The 13,707-nt window shown below is 27.0% G+C and overlaps 1 protein-coding gene and 1 long non-coding RNA gene across 13 annotated transcripts in view; one reads left to right on the forward strand and one right to left on the reverse strand.

The window, feature by feature from the left end:
• Positions 1-329: 329 nt before the first annotated feature.
• The window catches only part of LOC100863726 (rho guanine nucleotide exchange factor 10), a 41,988-nt gene continuing 28,610 nt past the window's right edge, over positions 330-13,707 (reverse strand). For all 12 annotated transcript variants that reach the window (XM_012486230.2, XM_086912883.1, XM_086912880.1 and 9 more), the window contains 10 exons: positions 7,034-7,247; positions 6,424-6,661; positions 5,966-6,148; positions 5,598-5,894; positions 5,442-5,534; positions 5,151-5,375; positions 4,875-5,036; positions 4,579-4,785; positions 4,184-4,498; positions 330-4,104 (listed from right to left, as the gene is read on the reverse strand). In XM_012486230.2, the coding sequence (XP_012341684.2) occupies positions 2,236-4,104; positions 4,184-4,498; positions 4,579-4,785; positions 4,875-5,036; positions 5,151-5,375; positions 5,442-5,534; positions 5,598-5,894; positions 5,966-6,148; positions 6,424-6,661; positions 7,034-7,247 (3,803 nt within the window). In that variant the 3' untranslated portion in view covers positions 330-2,235. The remainder of the gene's footprint in view (positions 4,105-4,183; positions 4,499-4,578; positions 4,786-4,874; positions 5,037-5,150; positions 5,376-5,441; positions 5,535-5,597; positions 5,895-5,965; positions 6,149-6,423; positions 6,662-7,033; positions 7,248-13,707) is intronic.
• LOC147656908 (uncharacterized) lies at positions 9,961-13,045 on the forward strand. The gene is made up of 4 exons (XR_015293503.1): positions 9,961-10,111; positions 12,207-12,310; positions 12,463-12,579; positions 12,658-13,045. It is a non-coding gene; the product is annotated as an uncharacterized LOC147656908 (long non-coding RNA).

Consider the following 13,707-nt stretch of genomic DNA (forward strand, 5'->3'; position numbering starts at 1 on the left):
ACTATATTATAAAAAATATTAATGTCAGAACAAAAAAGTGTGTAAATTCGTTTTCTGTATTAAGAAATATTTGAATGCTCAGTAGAATTGTATGTAGAAATAAAAAATTATTTATGAGCATAGTACAATGTAAACATATCGTAATTGTACAAAGAATAAACAATATATCTAAAAATTAACATTGCGTATATTTATGTTTGAAAATAAGTTTTATGATGATATAAAATCAATCAATTCAAAAATCATTTCTTAATTATGAAATTATAAATATTTTGCAATTATTTAATTATTAAATAATGTAATAGGTGAAAAAAATAGAAAATTTATAATTTAATTTTCTTAAATATTTATAATATTCAGCAATATAGCATTACAAATGGAAATTATTTAATCGAATAGCCTTTTTTGAACACTAATATAACAAAATTTTTAAGTTCGTACATAACAATGATACAACGTTATAACTTTTTAAGTAATAAATATGAGTGCGCGCATGTATGTTTTATAATATGTGCGTGTACGTGTGTAATAAAGTATTGCTGAATAAATTCCATGTTATACTATATCATTCATATAAATATAAAATAAGATTACATATGTATATATTTATATAAACCTAAACAGAAAAAAAAGTATACAAAATATAAATCTATCCAGGATTCATTTGCAATATAAAAACTAACTTTCTTGAAAAATATGTATGTACACATGCAGACTCGTTTGTTCATGCCGATAGCGAAAAACTTAACAGCATATTCGCAACAAAACTACGATATATTTCTCTCACTGGGTAACTGATATAAATTTTTATCTCTTTTCTATATTTTTTTCCCTGGTTAATTTATCACAAGTAAAGAATGAACAACATGGATCATAGATCATTAATGATCCTCTTTTACATATTATTTTTTCTCTTATCCATGTTTTCTTTATCTTTGAGAAACTTCGCGTTCGGCAGTAAAATATATATCAAAAATGTTCAACATACGTTTATAAAAGACATAAAATATCTTACGCACTCTCAAAAAATGTTATTAAATATACATATAGAATGATCTACAACATCGTATGATAAAGAGTAACAATATGATATATATATATATATTTTTTTTAAAACATCAAAATCAAATTTCAAATTTTATTTTTTTATTTCTTTATCTATCAAAAAAATTAAACACATTTAATAAACTTAGTTGTGTGAAATTTAAATTTGTTTTTTTTTGTGATATTATTACTTGTATTTTTATTTTTTTTTTTTTTTTATAAATGAAAAAAACTTAAAAAAGTATTTAATATAGCATTTGTCAGAAATTCATATGTTGTGTGTATCGAAAAAATAAATCACAGGCGCTGTTCTGTGTCCTTTATTTCATCCCGTTTACAAAAGTGGGAGTCCTTTTTTATATTTTCATTTACAAGATTCGAAATGAAAACAAAAGAAACGCTTAAAAATTCTATCATTTTTTTCCCATGACGCGAAACGTCCTGCGTATAAAGCGTAAGATAACATTCTATATTTATATATCTTACAAATACATGTGCACATCACATGATTGCCACCGAGTAACGAAAATTCGAAAAACTGGAATTTCAAATCAGTGGTATTCATTGTCACGATCATTTTTCAAATTAATTCATAAATAATCTTAAATTTAATCATTTTTATTACATTATTATTTATAAGAATACCACTGCTTTAAATTATTTTATATATAACTACAGAAATAACAATATTTATCAAAATAGATGTTCAATTCTTCTTTTCAATAATGCGCATATTCATATGCTCTTTGTTCCTAAAAAAAAAAAAAGTGAAAACCTATATACGAGTGTACATAAAAGAATTTGTTTATAACAAAAATATTAAGATCTTCATTGCATTAAAGGATGGAAGCATGTATAATAAAAAGATATTTGTTTTTTTCTTTTTTAGAGAGCTACATGAAAATTATATCTTTGCACTGCAAACGATAAGAACGTTCGAAAATGTTGAACATTATTTTAAACATAATTCCAAAAAAACATTATCGAACACTTATTGCGACTAACTTAAAAAGTGAGCTAATTAATTAACATATTCTTGTCGAGCATCCCGATTAATTAAATGGATATCATTCGACATAATTTCTTTTTTGGTCCTATTTGCCGATTCTACAGAGCTCGCCATCGGCCATTAAAAGCATTTTATCATTTTTACCTATACTGTCGGATCGATAGGCCTAATATAATTGAGTATCATAATTTCATTTCCCACAAAACAATGTGCGCATCATTGCTATTAGGATCTTTGAAAGTATAACCCGATTTAGAACCTTTATCAGTAACCGATTGCGCATTTAATTGTCTCCAATTGATATAACCTCGACCACCCATCAAGGTTAGAACAGTTCGTTTAGGCTGTTCTATTTGTTGTAATGTCTTGTTGATTTTTTTACTATTTGTTTTTATATTATTGTGCGGTGGTATTGTTTCCGGTACAGATTGTCCTATACTACTGTTAGGAGTGGTTGTTTCATAGGGGCCATTTCGACTAGCTGTACTACTATTTCGAGACAATTTACCAGTTTTTAATGAGAGATTCTCTTCTGAACCAGAAGACGTGTATAAAGAACTTGTATGAGAATCGACAGACCAATTTGATAAATCAAGCGACCTAGGTCTAGTGATTTTCATTTTTAGTCTACGATCTAAGGTACTAACTTTATTTGGTATGGCTGCCAGTTCTGGATCACTTCTTCTTAATGGCTCATAAATTAAATCGATACCAGAGTTATTCTCATTCTCGTAATCCTTCACATACATCAATTCTCCGTATAAACCATATACGTCGCAATTTTCTCCAGAACTGTGTGATCCGGACATCGAATTTGATAGAAATCCCCCGCCAGAACCGAGTCCTCTAGGAAGTGTTTTTGAACCTCTATTCTCATATTCTTTACTACGTTTTCGTCTCAACATTACTGGACTACCTGCCAATTGTTGCTTCAATTTTAATATACTATTCGATGTAGAGGAATCTAAACTTGTTCGGTCTCTGCTCCTATTATTATCCGATTCTTTTGATCTCAACTGTACGTTTTCCTCATCATTAATTTCATCAGTTGTACAATTTATCATATTTCTTGGATTCTGAATAGCAAGTAAAAAAGTGATAGGACCGAAATGTGCGTGATATGAAATATTGACCCGGCCACTAATAATAGGTACACCTTCCAATCTCGGTAAAGGAATTGTCAGACTGATGCCTACGTTTGTACCCACCCAAAGTAAACCCTTACATGCTAAAAGTGCTGTCACAGTAACGGTGGTTTGATTATTGTTTAAGTTGTCGCCACAAGAGTTCGAAGCATTATTCGATCTTGTTACTCTCAATACGTTGGATGCAATGTTGATATCCTGCAGATGTTTAAAGGTTTCTGTATGATATAGACAGACAGTACTTGAATTCTTAAGAGCAACCCAAAGACCAACTCCAGAATGAGCCATCAGTTTCACACTACCAACATGTTCATGTTGAGCGCTAAAGCTTTTGGTAACATCGCCATTAACTGCGTTAAGTACCCAAACTTTTTTGCCGCAAGCAGCATAGACAGATGCATTGATTGGCATCAAACAAGATACCGATTCACTACCTAGAGATATTACAAACGGATCTTTAAGATTCCAAGTGCCATCCATTTGTCTTTTGAAAAGGAGAAGCAAACCAATTCCTAGGGCAACAAAAACATTATCACAATGATATTTGATTTGTATTACTGGACCAGCAACAGAATAATTTCCTAGTTCTTCTTGTTTCTCAGGTTCTAAGGCGGCATAAATGATAATTTTACGAGAATCTGTACCCATCCATACAACTTCTCCTGCTAATGACAGTGGATCGGAAGAGATACCTTTTACGAATTCTATAGCGGCAACTTTAGTTTCTACTAAGTCAAAAGTTGTAATTTGTTTCAAGGAGGTGGCTGAGGCTGTTGTTGATTGGCCAAATACTGTTACATGACTGGATATACCGTCTCCTGTACATATCCATAAATAACTTTGACTTCTACCACGGCGTCTTGTAGGACGTGAATTTTGCGTGGTGTAATAACAGCCGCAACGTACCTAAAGAATAAATAATTATTGTTTTATGAATTTTAAAGATAATGAAAAATAAAATATTTTTTGCACTAAATATTCTTACTTCTGTCTGATGTTGCGAATGATATACTTGTTGAGAACTAACGAAAAGCGGCATTTTGGTAGATGGTCTTTGTTCTTGTTCAGGTACTTCCCAAGATGGCGAATTATTCGGATCTAAGGCTAATTGTGCTAGTCTAAGTTCCGTTATCCAGTCTTTTTTCACTAAAGGATTTTCAGTTTGAAATGTATACATTTGTCCTTGTTTTGTTACTAATTGCAAGCAACAACTATCTGCCCAAACCATATCTTCATCTTTTTGTTGTATTGAAAGTTGTATAGACTGAAGTATTTGTTTAGTTTTTTCAAGCGTCATTCCCTTTAAATTCAATATTTTTAATTATAAAGATGTAAAAATAAAGTCATAATCATAATTTTAGATAATTTTTGTTTATTTACCTCATATTTACCCTTCAATTGTGCAATCAGATCACTTATCCTAGACACAACTTCATAATCATGCATTAGATCATTCATTTCTACGCACAGATTATCTGCACCTGCTTGTCCGCAATCTCCGCTTTTATCAGATTTTAGACTACCACCTTTATTTAGACCAGCAGTCAATAAACGACTTAATGTGGGTGAAGTGCTTGTATCCTGAATCTGTAATATAATGTATTATATTTATTTGATTAATGAAACTCTCAAAATTTTAATATCACTATTATTATTATTATTGTTTATTTTTATACCTCAATATCTGATACAGGGTACGTCCACTTCAAAGTTAGTCTTTCACTGCCACTAAAATCTTCTGCAGATCTTGGGGTCACCGAAACGCATACTACGAGATCATTTAAAAGTAACAACCTTCTTCTTTTTGATTTTGTTATCATGCCATTTTGATTAAATTCCTAAAATTATTTTTCATAATTTTTATAATTATTTTCATAATTATTTTTCATACTTTTCATGATGTAGAAAATTACATTATAATATTTAGAATTTTATTAAAAATATGTACTTACCAATTGTGTAACATTATCTTCTCTTATTAAATACCTAGATGAAGACGAAAGAGGACGATGAGACAGTTTTCCAGATACATGTCGAAGCATTTCTTTAAATGCTTGGAATTGTTCCGCTTCTCGTTTTCTTTCATTCAACATTTCTGCTAAACTTTCTAATTGAGTTAATGCTAATTGCAGCGACATTCTGTCATGATGACCTTGGGGTGTATGTTTCAGTAAATCCTAATAAAAATTTTTCAATCATATTAATATTGTCATTGAAAATTTTTAAAATTAAAAAATACTTACTTGTAAGAATAATATAAACTGTGGAAATCTCTGTACAGGTTTTACCATTAATCCAAAAAAAGATAATCTGTCATGTGCACTTATTTGTTTCACCTGAAATATTATCATATCTATTATAATATGATTAAGAACAAGTATTGTTATTTTCAGTTATACCTTGAAAAAATCAGCAAGCGCAGTCTTTCTTTTTGATTCTTGTTTAGCCAAGTCCATAGCTACTGAAAAATTATTTATAAATCCACTATAAATGTCAAGAACGATAGCCTTGCTGAAACTTGCTACAAACACATCTCCTAACTTTTCGTCTTTATCCCATGAACGTACACATTCCGCTAATGCAATTCTAAATAATGTATGACATTGCAGAATTTCAGGTAATCTATGAAACAATGTCGCTATTTTTGCCTGACTCAATATAGGTGGCGAGGATTCCTCTAATGGTTTCTTGTAATCCTGAAAAGAAATATTTTTAAATAAATTTCTGGAAAGAATTTTATGCGACATGATTTTTAGATAATACGTACATTCACTAGCCTCTGTAACGTAGACACATAACTGTTTTCCGAATGTACTATAGCGGCTACTATATGTCGACGTTTTAGTTGTTGAGGAGTTAAATTCGAAGGTGTTGGAGGAAGAGCGGGTGGAGTTTGTCTACGTTGCTGCATGCATTGGAATTGTACCATTGCGCTATTTTCTTCTTCAATCTTAATTAAAATTATATATATATATATATATGTGTGTAATTAAATTTATATATTATCTTGTGTATAATAAATATAATAATAGTTCTTTTACTAATAATAATTATTATATACTATTTGATTTTTTTTTTCAAATTTTTATTTTATATAATTAAAAAAATTTTAAGGACAAAAGATATGATATAAAAATTAAAAATATTAATTATTTTAATTATTAAAATATAAAACAATTCTTTATAAAAAGAATATATATATCGAAATAATTTTTGGATAATTACTTCACAAAGTTGCGGCATTTGGGGAGTTTTGATCGGACTGGTAAGGGATATCGTGTCGCAGGAATCCACATCATATTGTTGCGTTGATCCTCTCCGGATGCTGAACCATCTAGATAATCTTCCATGGTTTCCGGGCGAATCCAATGGATCAGCATTGTTCACTCGCATATTTTGAGGTCTCCACTTGTCGCACAACGTCCTTGCTTTGTGCAATGTGTTTCTCAATTGGCAATTACTTCTATAGAGAATTAACAATCGTTTCAATATATATATATATATATATATATATATATATATATATGTCTTGACAAGGATATCACTGTAGTTCAATGATTGATTTGTAAAATTAATAATTATACTCAATCACAATTAATTCGAATCATGAACTTTCTTATTCAATTTAATAATAAAAAAATAAAATTATCAGGAGAAAAAACTTAATTTTGTTTTTTTTAGAAAATACTTAAATTAATGTATATAAAATTATATATTTTTTAATATACTATAAAATTCTGTTTTGAACAGACTTAATAAATATTTGGATTTTTTTAATTTAATAAATTTTTAATGTAATTAAAAAATATTTGTTTGATATATTTGCAGTGCTTACTTAATACTGATATTACTCTTCTCACTCTCATCATCCGAGGAAAGGTCATGGTCTGAAGCTGAGCACCAGGAATCCTCACTTCTAGCCGACTGTGTTGAAGTATTGGATCTAGTTGCCTCCAAGGAGGGATGGTGTTGTCTATGCGTTTGGCCGACTGTTTCCATTTTAGCCGGTCCTACGTCATCCCATGATCTGCACCTTGAACGTGGTTCATCTGAAATTAAATGACATAATATTGATTTCAAATTAATCTAACTTAAGCATCACGATGAAAAATAGTGAAAGATTGAGATGAAAAAAATTGTTATACATACATATGTATTAATAAAAATATCATTTTCAATATGGTTCTATTTTAATTAAAAATTTATTAATATAATTCGTATTATTCAATGAAACATGTTAATATATCTTTTTTTTTCTTTAGCTTTATTTATAAACATTATTAGAATTGTCTACGATAAGTTTCAGTATTCATTAGATAGTATTATCTTATTCTCAAAAATTATTAATTGACACAACATTTTTACAAATACGAATTATTTTTTATATTTTTAATCAAATTTACCAAACAGCATTGTTGAAGAACTTTCTTATAGAGAAAGATGTTCGAACTAAAAGTGGATCACATTGTTATTCTCTCTGTGCATAGTGCTCTCTCTTCTTACTTGTTAGACATCATTAGTTGTAGCCATTGTTTCTAGTTCAATGAGTATACTGCTTGATAATTAAGTCGAGAAACTGATCCCAATATTTTCATCATGAGATATAACATTCAATGCATTGTATCTTTAAATTTATTGCATTTTCAAGAGAATAACTAGTCTCATAAAAATCAACTGTTGGTAAAGCGAGAAAGGATGCTATTACAAATCTGATGTTAAACTAGTACGAGTTTTGTAAGATCGTTCGTTAAACAACCTCCTCGAGATCAAGACAACTCATTTCCATACGCCTCTTAATACTAACTATATTTTTGTGAAAATATAGTTACGAAACGTGTGACGACAGTCTCTATTTATATAATATGTGTCAATCGTTCGAGATTTGATCACCCTTCTTCGAAAGTCAATAAGATCTTTAACATCGATTACATTTAAAAATCGATCATGTATTTCACATGAATCTAATTTTCTTGATTTTTTTCTTTTAAATAATTAATTACAAGTAAATTGTTTACGAGTAAAAATAATATAAGAAGACTTCGAGTCTTCAATTCATTTCATAATTACTCATTTATGAAAAAATGTTCCTTATATAAATATATTTTATATTGTATATTCATACGAAATGTTCGTTTCTAATCTTGTATTTGATCTTTCTATCAAAGTATTTTTCTATCAATATTTGCATTTTTTACAATAGTTTTTCAAATATTTGCTATTTACTAATGGAAGAACACCAAATGCGCATCGAGTTCATATCGATTATATTACTAAACTTTTAAACTTGCTATGAACATGTTTAGAAACAATATAAACGAAGATAAGGGTGTGCGAATGAGTCACTTCTTCAAAGTCATAATATTTTATTTTATAGTTGACTTTTAGTCTATTATTATTCGCTAAAAAAAATATTATTATTTCGAAACGTGGCAAAAAGAAAAATATATATATGTGCTATTTTCATTATCATCACAGAGATCACAGTTTTATATCATATAATATATTTAGTACAGGATTGTATTAGACATATTTTAAAATAAATAGAACATTTATCCTAAAATACAAAAATAAGTACTAATATTATAATTGAATTGAATAAGTACATAAATTTAATTTATTTACATCTATATATATATATATATATATATATATATATATATATATATATATATTATTACATATAATAATTAATAACTATTTATTATTCTTCTAATTACTACTTCATTAATATCAATTTGGAAATAACTGTTAACAAAAATGTTAATGAAACAATAATAAAAATCATCTCAATAATCTTTTTATCATAAAAAAATTTTCATTTATAATCTTAATATATATATATATATATGTATATATGAAACAATATGCTTGATCATTTATGTGACTGTCCAGTTATGCGTTTGTCATCTGTCCAGTTAGCAATCATTTGAGTTAAATACGACTTGGTATGTTCCCACGTTTCAGAGATAAGCACATATAATGGTCAATGTTTACACATTTTCTCATATGTCAGTCAAGACTTGATTTCTATATTCACTTTTCATCCTACATCTTTCATTCTGTAACATGTATCAAATTTTTTAAATACTTCATTTCTTGTAAAAATGAAGAAGAAATATTAAAAAAAAGAAAATTAATCGATTATTCTTATTATTATCCATTTTTATTGTGATTATTGTGTATATATTTTTAATGTATTATACCGGAATATATTTTCATCTTAAACGATGACAAATATTCGATTATAGAAATAGATTGGAACATTTTATAAACTATTTTTTTTTTTATTTTTATATCATAATTTTTATTTTGATTTGTCACAATTTGCATTTCTCGTAAAATGCTTAAAAAAGATGCAATGGGAAATCAAATCCGCTTAAAATCAAGCAAACATGTGAAAAACACATACATTTAATTTAGAAATGTGAGAAAAAGAATATATGAAACGCAGAACGACTCGTGTTAACAATATAATCACCCTGATGTTAACACCGAAATAACTTGAGCGCAGCTCGCACACCGGAAAGTCTAATAAAACCAACAACGCATTGAACCTACCACTTCCGCACAGGGGAAGATCAACATCATAATACCATATATTTTAATTATCAGAAAAAGAATTCTAAGTTCAAGTTCAAAAATTACCAATATTTTACAATATAATAGAATATATACACATTTCGTTTTATAAATAAATTAAAAAATTTCTGAAGGTAATTCAGCATAACTTTGTAAATAAAAAAAAAAAAAAAATGAAAAAATAAAAAATTCGACTAATTACCTGAAGTATGGCGCGATTTTACCTCATAAAGACAATCTGTTCCTTAGTTTTCACGATATAATTTTCTTATAAGTTAATGACATTTTTTGAAACATATTCGTGTTAATGTTTGTCCTCCAATTATCCTGTTAAGTAAGAATCATAATATAAAAATCTGAATTTAACATTCATAAATTCATGACTTTTTTTTTCTCCTATTTTGAACCAATGTGCAATATTGACATTTATCCCATTAAAACAAGTGAAACAAGGAAATATTTATTATCTAAGGATATCTAGTATTCGAAATAACCAATTTCACAAGTATTACAAATTACTTGCAAAACAAATAATTAATGCATTATTAAATATTTAAAAATCATGTTACATCTTTCTATATTTATAAATCACTTAATTTTATATTTATAAAGTAACACTGCACTAATTCGGTTCTCTTTTTTGTTATAATAATAAAAGAAATATATATATATATATATTTATATACATATATTTTCTCAGGAAATACTATGAATATCATTCAAAAAGGAAATGAATTTCGTATATTGTATATAAAACTATTGACAATACTGTCATATTTTTCTCTGACGTTGAACGAATCATATATATTGCAAAGATTGTTTGTCGTTAAAAAATTACATAATTAACGTATTTGTGACTACTGATATTTATTTAAAATTTCACCTTTTAACCTTTGAATTTAGCATATTTGGTACATAATCGCTCATTCTAGATGAATATTAATATAATAACACGTCAATTCGATGAATTCATCACAAATATCAAGTTATATTCATCTATGTTTAAAAAAATTAAATGAATAAATTACTTGAATTAGAAAAAAAAAAAATACCATTTATTATATCTTTGATATGAAAGATGTTAGATGTTTACATTTGCATTACGTTTGCATTGTTGATACGTAACACTTTTTTTTACCGATACTATCGAAACTTTTGAATTTATATCTTAAATGGAGGATTAACCACTGAATATTCATTACGAAGCAAATTGCATAATAATACAACGCATATAATTTGTTCAAGCAATTCATTAAACATTTGTAACTTGTAGTGTATGGCATGAATATTGCAATAGATTCGGTCGATATATTCCATCGTCTTTTGCTAAGATCTAACTGAGTAAAAAAAATATGGAGTGTCATCTTAAAAGCTATTCTGTAGAATTTTGATCATTTCTCGACATTAAAACATTTGTTTTCTTTATATCATTCATGATCGTTATCTAATTTTTAGAATTTAGAATTTATTAAGCAAATAAATATCATCCACGAATGAAATTATGATAGTAATAAATATATTTAATATTCTGTATGAAACTTTTGAAAACAATTGCATCGTAGTATATACTACAATGTTATTAAATAAAGTGATGCATACGAATCATGTTTTTACCAACAGACGATAAGATCCTCTAAGGATATATTTATGTAGAATGTATCGTAAAGCATATAGCACGATATTGCGTCATTTTCTATAAATAATAAAAACAAGGATAAAGATATATAAAATATTATATGCTGCAATGAATATTTAAGTTCAATAATTTTTATTTCGAATTGTTATTTCCATGTCATTTTTATAAAATTTACTTTTTATTAAATCTTATTTTTACATTTTAATTCTATTATTCAAATATAATATATGATGAGAGCAAAAAACAAGAAAAACATAAAAAAATTTTTCTTCGATAATTAAAAACGTTATATCTATTCTCGAAAACGATGATTTATTAATCTTCGTGTATGCAACTATTGTTAATTTGATTTTTATGAAAAATTATTAAAAGAAAAAAAAAAAGAAAGAAAGAAAAAGAAAGAAAGAAATAATTTAAAGATATAAAGACTAGAAAGAAAAGTTATATATTCAAGATGAAAACATCATAAACAAAAAAGACACGATCTTTATGGTATATTCTTTCTTCTCGCTAACAGGAAATCGCCACAAACGACACATAACGCATTCAGAATGTTTGCTCAACACGTCAATCCGGCATCCAGAGACTGATATACCGTCTTTGCTTTTATGACTCCGAGTATCTCATCCGAATTAAAAACAAAAAATAAATAAAAGCAATAAACTGAGATTTCAATTAATCTTATATATACGGAAAAACATAAATTTTAACTTTCCATAATTACAATATGAAAAATTCAATTCTAAGATTTAATAATACACGAAAATTAACTGTAATTTTTTACAATTTCCAGTTTTCCAGTGAGGCTTTTGAATAATAATATGAGTTCTCTCTTTTTGGTGATAATTTCAATTTACAGATTCTCGTAGAGACTAGCAATAAGATCAATGCAAAAACGTAAGAATTCTTATTTCATATTGTAACATTTGCACGTGCAAATGCATTTAATAGAAACATAATATTAGTTCAAAGTTTCAGTTCAAAATATCTATGATTTGCATTTACAAAAAATAAAAAAAAAATTGCAATTTATTATTTTTCATTTTTAGGAATTTATTGAATTCTACATATTTTAAAAAAGATATGAATAATATTTGATTTTTTTCATAATTAAATTTTCATAGTATATATAATTTTTGATAAAAAAATCTAAAATCATCGAACAAGTAAACTAAATTTTTGAATAATAGTAGATATAAATGCAAGTATTTTCTCTTAAATTATAATTTTATCAATCTTTTCAGTGAACCGAAAAAAAAAATAATGCATTGATGCTCTTTGAACAGACTATTCGAAGAATAAAAAATTACAACTAATAGATCCGAGGTTTAAAGGATAAATCATGGATCACTACCATTGACAGACTTGATAATTAATGTTTCAAAGATAACACGACTGATCGAGACACCCCTTGCATTTATTCGTACGCAGGAAGTCGATTATCGCGCCATCATGTATCGTATACAGTGATCAAGAAAATTATGTTCAATAATAAGAGGAATGACCGACAATTTAATGACTCTTCAAAATATAGTTAATTTTTTTCATATTACTAAATATCAATGTTGTAGTTTATTAAATAAAATATGATAATTAAAACTGAAAATTATTAAATATAATCACCAAATTGAATATTACTATTTTGTTAATTCATAGCTATCTAAACTTTTTTAATATTGAAGTTATATCTTGGTAGATATATATTCTATTTTTTAATAGAAATTAAAATTAACTAACAATACGTATTTATAATCAAAAATTTGTTCATACAAATTAAATGCAAAAAACTAAATTAAGAAAGTTATATATTTTATCAAATTTTTATTTTTAAATCTTAATAAAAAAAGAATTAAATTAAAAAAAAATTATATGAAAAGTTTAATAACAACATTAAAACTTACATTATTTTCTTAACAAACAAATAAAAACAAACTCGATTCATCTTTTTTTTATTCCACTATTCAATCTTATTCTCTATTAAAAACTATAGAACCAAAAGATGATTCGTTTTCTCGATTCATCGAACACTCAAATTATTTTTTCATGCGTCGTGTCGCAACAAGGGACTTTCACAAAACGAAAATATTTGAAAACATATCGTCGTCCACTACCCACACGACCTGACCACGCACGAGTGAATACAGAAAGACATAAACGTATCTATCTATGCATGCATGCACACCAGACACGAGTACACGTGTTCTTTTACACGAAAAAGATAAATGAATTTTTATTTGATTTTTTTAAATGTTTAAAATGATTCTCACAAAGTGAACAAAATTTATTAATCGAGT

Source organism: Apis florea, unplaced genomic scaffold (genome assembly GCF_048593485.1).
Source record: "Apis florea isolate Af1SG1 unplaced genomic scaffold, ASM4859348v1 contig_3493_pilon, whole genome shotgun sequence".
Classification (NCBI taxonomy): domain Eukaryota; kingdom Metazoa; phylum Arthropoda; class Insecta; order Hymenoptera; family Apidae; genus Apis; species Apis florea.